The sequence below is a fragment of the Parus major genome, chromosome 28 (genome assembly GCF_001522545.3).
Source record: "Parus major isolate Abel chromosome 28, Parus_major1.1, whole genome shotgun sequence".
Classification (NCBI taxonomy): domain Eukaryota; kingdom Metazoa; phylum Chordata; class Aves; order Passeriformes; family Paridae; genus Parus; species Parus major.
Genome location: NC_031797.1, coordinates 193,504 through 200,537, shown reverse-complemented (window position 1 = coordinate 200,537; position 7,034 = coordinate 193,504). Strand labels below are relative to the sequence as shown.

At 47.1% G+C, this 7,034-nt stretch overlaps 1 protein-coding gene across 1 annotated transcript; it reads left to right on the top strand.

The window, feature by feature from the left end:
- Positions 1 to 4,628: 4,628 nt before the first annotated feature.
- RPL36 (ribosomal protein L36) lies at positions 4,629 to 6,434 on the top strand. The gene is made up of 3 exons (XM_015651865.3): positions 4,629 to 4,847; positions 5,602 to 5,736; positions 6,301 to 6,434. Exons 1-3 carry the CDS (start codon positions 4,755 to 4,757, stop codon positions 6,388 to 6,390), a joined length of 318 nt encoding a protein of 105 aa, XP_015507351.1. The 5' UTR covers positions 4,629 to 4,754; the 3' UTR covers positions 6,391 to 6,434.
- Positions 6,435 to 7,034: the final 600 nt, after the last annotated feature.

Below are 7,034 nucleotides of genomic sequence, written 5' to 3'. Positions count from 1 at the left end.
ACTCCAGAGTAGCAAATGAAATGTAACAGAAACTCCACAGTTGTAGCATGAGCTGAGGAGCGTCCAGGCAGGCAGGGGTGCTGGGTTACAGTGTAGTGAAAACCTGGAGCAGTGGCAGAGAAGCGGCAGGGCTGGGCAGGAGCCGCCTGGCTCTGGAACACCACTTGGAGAGGCTCCCTTGGAGGCAGAGGGGTCTTGGGGATCCCAGAGTTTCCCCTGAGGCACCCCAGTAGATGGTGAGGGTTCTTTCTGGTGAAGTAGGGTCTCCATATGGTCCCAGTTCAGTTGCTGCTTGTATCAGCAAAAGTCTCACTTGTGGTAGGTGAAAAGAGTAATGGGCTGGACACCACAGTGGAAGCGATAGGAGCAGCTCGACTGTTCCCTCTAATTTTGAGAGAGAGGGGGAGATCCAAAATCTCATGATTTCTCTGCCCTTCCAAGAAAAGTCCCCTCAGTTACCGGAGTGCAGCTGCACTCTTCCCCCTACCTTGGCTACTTCTTTCTGTCTTAAGTACCTGGTGGTGTTTGTCTCTTAGCAACAGATGGGAGAAAAATCCTTGAGAGAAAAATAAAAAAAAAAGAAAAATCCTACCCTTAAACAGGCTCTCTTCATAAACTCGGAGCAGTCAGGGGAGAGTAAGGTACTGCACTTTGGTTTCTTCCCTTGGTCTTTGGTGAGGTTGTTATAGATGCATAGTATAATATTGGCTTTCCACAAGTATTAGGATGAATGTTTTATATATATAATGTTAAAATGACTTTGTTGTATGAATACAGTCTTTATTTCTGCTATTAGCAAAAATTTAGGCATAGTAGTAATAGTTTATATGGTATGCTTGTACTGTCTGCTTGGTTGAGATAACATCCAATGAACAGATACTGGGGACCCTGCTTCTTACCAACACTTACTCTCTGTGGAAAGAAGGAGCCAAGGCTCAAATTGAAAGGTGATAAGAAGAGGATTAAAACCACAAGCCAAGAAACATGCATGCTCTGAAAAGGCAGACCCAAGGAGTGGCCACACAAAAAAGTTCCTGGAAAATGTAAACTAGTTAGTGGAAAAGTTTGAATTTGAATGAAGGTCTATGAATATGCAACAGGCTAGTGTAATGGAAAAGGTATTTAAAGGATATCTCCAAGACCGTAGGTGTAGTCTTGGCAGAATGCCAAGCACTTGGCCTTTTTAATCTTTTGTTTTATTGTTTTTATGTCCTATTGTTTGGTTGTTTTTTTTTTTTTTTTTTTTTTTTTTTTTAATTAAACCATTTAATATTTACCAGGAAAGTGAACATTGTTTTTCACGGGGTCAAGAGGTGTTGCTGCTGAAGATGAATAGATCACACAGACACAGGTTGAGGTGTGGTGAAAAGAAGAGAGAGTTTATTTTTCCTCCCAGGATTTATAGGCTTGTGACCATGGCCAGGGATTGGATGGTCAGGATAACACTTTCTCACTGCACTGGCCATGAGGGATGCCCATCACAAGACGTGTTACAGAAAGAATGTACACATATCTATGTTTACAGTTACTGTCCTGGGAAAGTCCTTAGAAAACTATGTCAGCAAGCTCAGAAGCTGAGTTTTCAGGGCAACAAAGAGGAGCTCTAGCTTTTCCAGTTCTGTTCCTGATGTCCATGCAATGCCTGTGAATGTCTCTTGGGTAGTTTTGATGCTGCTTCCACCCCCCACATTCTTAACTTTTGTATTTAAATGTGATGCAGAATTTTCCACTCAGTCAGTCTGGCCTCCTGTTGTACTTGCTCAGCATTGGGATGGGTCACTCATACTTGTTGTCCATTGGTTAATCAGAAATTCGGGTGGCTGTTTTAGATCTATCTCAGCTCACTTCTCCTCCAGGTTGAAAAAGGCTCATTCCTTCCACTGCTCCTCATACTTCAGACCTCAGACATCTTCATGGCTTTCTTATGAATTTATTCTAGTTTAACAAAGTTTTTTTTTGCATTGCAAGGCCTGAACATGGCACCACTGGTGTGATTTAGTGAGTGCCAGGAAAATGGAGCAATCCCTTTTTGGCCCCTGCCAGGTGCATCTGTCCATACAGCCCAGGGCATCACTGCAGCAGCCAGGACGCACTGCAGATGTTCAGCCCATTTGTGGTCCACTGAGCCCTACCTGTCCACCTCAGCAGAACAAGTCCATCCCAGCTTCAGATTCGGCTCCAATTCCAAGGCTTCCTCTACCTTACCTACCTTTTTTATGCCCTCCTGTCCTTGGACTCACCTGATGGGTAACATCTTACTTGTAATGCTTCTAGGAAAGCAGTAAGTCAAAGAGTGAAGAGATGTAATGCAGAATCCAAAGAAAGATTCAAGAGAGATGCAAACCATTTGCAAATGCTGGGAATGTAGAAGAAGACATTTAATAATGTTGGAACGGGGCAAAAGCTTCTGGAAACTGAAAACCAGGATTTTCTATTAGGGACTTGTGCAGGTAACTATAGGAGGCAATGTTATGCATGAATGAAATTAGACAACTAGGTCTATTGAGTTAATAGCAATTTAATTTAAAAAAAAATTGTGAATTGAATAGCAATTTAGTATAAATGAATACAATTTAGTGAAAATATATATATATATATGAATGATTTTCCAGTAATTAAATCTGATTAAAACATAAGCAAAACCAGCTGGGGTACAGAGAGGGCTTCTCACCCTACTTCACATACAAAACAAAGCAATTCAAACTAAACTTATATGCTATCTGCTCATACAGATTCATTAATGTTTCCTGTAAGTTTCCTCCCACTTTCAATTCTTAAATTCTATGACACTAGACTTCACAGTGCATGCCTCACTTGTTGCTAGGGGGTCTTCAGTCTTCTTTTGGTGGTCTTTGGATGAAGGCTTACACTCATCTTTGTTGTCCTCTAAATAACTTTACAAGTTGTGCATGCGTACTAAGCATTGTGTTATGTAAGTAAGCATTATAGTCCAATAATTAGCCTTGCATTTAATAATTTTAGACCTTACACTTGAAGTCATTACAACTTTGTCCATCTCAAGGTCGATTCTGTCTTTAGACATTACTTATCTTTAAAACTACATCCTGTATCTTATTTTTAACATGTAATATCTGCAAAGGGGGCCATCTGCCTTGTAACACTAATTCCCTTTATTGCTTTATAATAATAACTTTCCAAATAGTTACAATTTAGTTAGCACGAATCATCTCAATTTATTACAGCAAGAACCCTTTTCTCTGGGAAACAGCGCAGTTTGTGGGGGGTGTCCAGTGCAGCACAGAGAGGTCAAATGATGAGAAACCCACGGGGAGTTTGAGAACTGTAGATCTGTATGTTTCTGCATGAATGGAAAAGATGTCCTGAAGGGAAGGTAGCAATAGTCCGTGTGAGAGGGAAAAGCCATACAGAGATGCTGCTGGTGGGGTGGTGCTCACAGACCAGGCAGAGGGAAGCAGCAGGTGCCGCCTCCTCCTCTTCCAAGCAAATATTTATTTTAGGGCCACTTGTAACTAATGAGGTCACAGAGCCAGAGCAGGTGAGGGCCCTTCTTCAGCACACCCAGAGGTGAGTGAGCAGCCATCCTAAGGCAGCTCCATGCACATCGGCAGTGGCAGGAAAGGCAGCAGGGGAGCTGACACCTCCTCCAGCCTGGGGCTGTGGCAGCTCCTCCTGTGAGGAACACAAAGCTTGTGGATGGGGAGACCTTCAGCTATCCCGTGCAATAGTTCTCAGTAGCAAAGATGGTGCTGATTTTAGAAGTGCAGATTGACAAAAAAAAATGGCATTCGTAATTTTTCTTTTTTGACTTTCAGAAACACTAGGAAATATTTCAGAAAGGCAGTTCCTTCTGCCTTTGTAGGACAATCAACCCCACTCTGCAGACACCTGTTCATACTCTGCCCTCCTGTGGAGCAAGGCATCCGAGTCAGATCTGTCCCACCCTCTAAGCCACGAACATTCCTCACTGTTGGAATCCGTGCCATGAGGGGGTGACAAGAGTCCAGCTATGAGCTGGTGAGCTGGGACCACTGCCCTGGGATGAAAGGAACCAGCCGTGAAAAGACAAGCTCTACAGCAGAATGTAAAGTTCTTTAATTTGTTTTAAAATCCAAGATTTTCAATTTCAAGAAAATATTTTCCATTTCAACAAATTAAATTCTGTATTTGAAAACAGAAAAGTTGAGTTGAACATGTACACCTCAGTTCTCTTTCAGAGGTAGAAAATCCAGTACCTTTTATTCCAACAAAATCGTTTAATCTCTTTCTTTAGGTTTGTCTGTCAAATGTTATCGGATCCTGGTCAAGCAATACCAAAGTTATAGTTTAGCGAGGAAAAGCCTGTAAGTGCAGGGCTGTACGGCCCTGTAGCGTGGACACCCCGAGGCCCCGGCCACAGCTGAGGGAACCAGCAGTTCTGCCGGACCCTGCTCTGCGGGGTGACCCTCCTCTCTTCCCCGCTGTCCCCTCATACCCACAATGACCCCACGGTGGGGTGAATCCGTCTCGTCCCCGCTGTCCCCTCACACCCACAATGACCCCACGGGGGGGAGATCCCCCAGCCCCGCATAGCACACCTGCCGCGCCGCCAGGGGGCGCCATCTCCCCCGTCCTTTCCTCCGCGGGCCCTCGGCTCCGCCCGCCGCCGGAAATGGCCCCGTCCCAGAGTCCTGCGGGCTCTCGTTCCTTCCGGTGCGGCGCCATCGTCGCGGGGCAGGTGGGGCCGGGTGTGTGTCTGTGTCCATCCGCGTCCATCGGGCCCGGGCGCCGTAGCCATGGCCATCCGCTACCCCATGGCCGTGGGCCTTAACAAGGGCTACAAGGTGACCAAGAATGTGTCCAAGCCCCGGCAGTGTCGCCGCCGCGGGGTGAGTATGAGACTGCTGGCGCGCGGTGCCCCGCGCCCGCCTCTCGCGGCGGCCGAACGGGCCCGCTGCCCTCGGTACGCAGCGCGGCTGTGTTTGTGTGGCCGGCGCGGAGCCCTCCACCGCTTCCGGCCCCGTCCCGAGGCGCTGGTGCTCCGCGCTTTCGCTGTGGAGAGACGGAGGGCTCAGAACCCGCGCGCTGCCCGTGACTGCGGGGCGGGCGGGGCTCGACGGAACGGGGCTGGGAGGGCCGGTGGACTCGGCCGGGCAGGGACGGGGTATGAAAGCTGTGTGCCTTCTAGAGTCTCTCACTCTGCTTCGCTTGGTAACGACAGGCAATCCCTTACAAAACTGCCCGGAATTTCCGTACTAGTATATATGTATACAGGTCCGATAAATGCATGTTACGGGACATGAATGCATCTGGGTCTATTATTTATTCTTACTATACGCTCTATGTAGTTGCGGTGCCCGACGTGTGCTGCAGTGCAAACCCTGGCTATGGTCCTTCTTTTTCTAAAACTGCTGGTCCATACCACTTTGTGGCACATCCGGACCCGAGCCTGAAGAAAGATCTGGCACACCTGGCCAAGCTCGCGTGCTCTGCAGGATCTGCCAGGGAGAGTTTTCTTGGGACACGCCAGGAATGGGCTTGTTCTGAGGCCTAGCTGAGAATATGCCACATCCCTTGCAGTCCCCTTTGCATCAACCAGCATGTAAGTGCTTTGTAACCTGCGTCCTCCCTCCTTTCCCACAGCGCCTGACCAAACACACCAAGTTTGTGCGAGACATGATCAGGGAAGTCTGTGGCTTTGCACCTTATGAGCGACGTGCAATGGAGTTGCTGAAAGTGTCCAAGGACAAACGTGCTCTGAAGTTCATCAAGAAGCGGGTGGGTCAATCAATTAAAAATGATGGCAAAAACTACTGTGCCTGTTTTCTGCCCTCCCCTAGGAATATTTGGCTTTAATTAATTAATTACCTTTGTTTTTTTCATTTGTTTCAGAAGTTACTGGTGTAATACAGTGGAGTGGAGAGAATGTTCCTTGGGGGGTGGGTAGGAGAGCAGGAGATGGATGCAAAGACACTTTGTCAATAAGGCCCTGAATTCCAGGATTCAGACTTGTCATGTTACATTTCCATGGTTTGCATGTCTGGTGTGGGGAAGATGGGAGCAGCACTGAGGTTGGATGCTATTAACCAGGAGACTTCAAATGGGGTTGCTTGAGTTGTAGTGGTTAGGAGAGCTGAAAGCAGCCCCTTTTGTGTACCAAATAACTGTGTTGAGGTACTGCTGAGACATGATGGCAAAGTCCTGGCTGGAGGTCAAGTCCATCTTACCAGGACTTTACCATTCTGCCTGGTTTTGAGGTGTGACAGCAGTGACACTTGTGGCAGTCCCAGTCTGTCCAGTCTCCACTGGGTAAAAACTGACAGCTCTGCTCTGTCCCTGCAGGTTGGCACTCACATTCGGGCCAAGAGGAAGCGGGAGGAACTCAGTAATGTCCTGGCAGCCATGAGGAAAGCTGCTGCAAAGAAGGATTGAGTTGCACAGGCTGCAACACAATAAAGCCCTTTCTCCCCAAACCAGGGTTGTGAGTGTTCTTGGTACACTTATTTCAGTGTGTGCTGCTGGGGAATGCTGACAAGGTCCTGAACTTCAGCCATCAAGAATTTGGGTCAGTGGTTTATTGTACCTGCAGCTGGAGATGCTGATACTGGTGCTGCTGTGACTTACTCTAGAGGGGAATCCTCTATGACTATGTGCAGTCTTGGGATGTGGAAATCTCTGGAGTAATGCCTTACACCTCCTTATCTGTCTTCAGACCTAGGTGGTGGTAGGAAAGTCAAGTGGAAAAAAAGTGGCTGTTGAAAATAGTAACTGCTTTGCACTTCTTCCCCACGGCACATCAGCCCATTCCTCATGCAGCTTAACCTGCACCTGTGTTTCCCCTTGTACCCTCTATTCAGGCCCGTCTTCTGCAGTGTGTTAGCAAGTCATGAAAGATACCTGGAGTCAGCAAGAGCTCCCTAGACTTTGGTAGCTTCTTTATTCTCCCCTAAGGGCTCCCTTGCTGTGAGATGACAAGAGCTGTTCTTGGCTGAGAAAATACTTCTCAACTGGACTTCATGCTATTACTCTTCCCTTCTTTAAATTAGTTTTAGTATTCATTGGAAGATGAAGTATTC

What these genes read in the sequence shown, in the direction of transcription:
- RPL36 (XM_015651865.3), top strand. Translation starts at nt 4,755, where the DNA reads ATGGCCATCCGCTACCCCATGGCCGTGGGCCTTAACAAGGGCTACAAG. An exon ending in GGCAGTGTCGCCGCCGCGGG is followed by an intron (nt 4,848 to 5,601) that starts GTGAGTATGAGA and finishes CCTTTCCCACAG; the next exon opens with CGCCTGACCAAACACACCAA. An exon ending in TGAAGTTCATCAAGAAGCGG is followed by an intron (nt 5,737 to 6,300) that starts GTGGGTCAATCA and finishes CTGTCCCTGCAG; the next exon opens with GTTGGCACTCACATTCGGGC.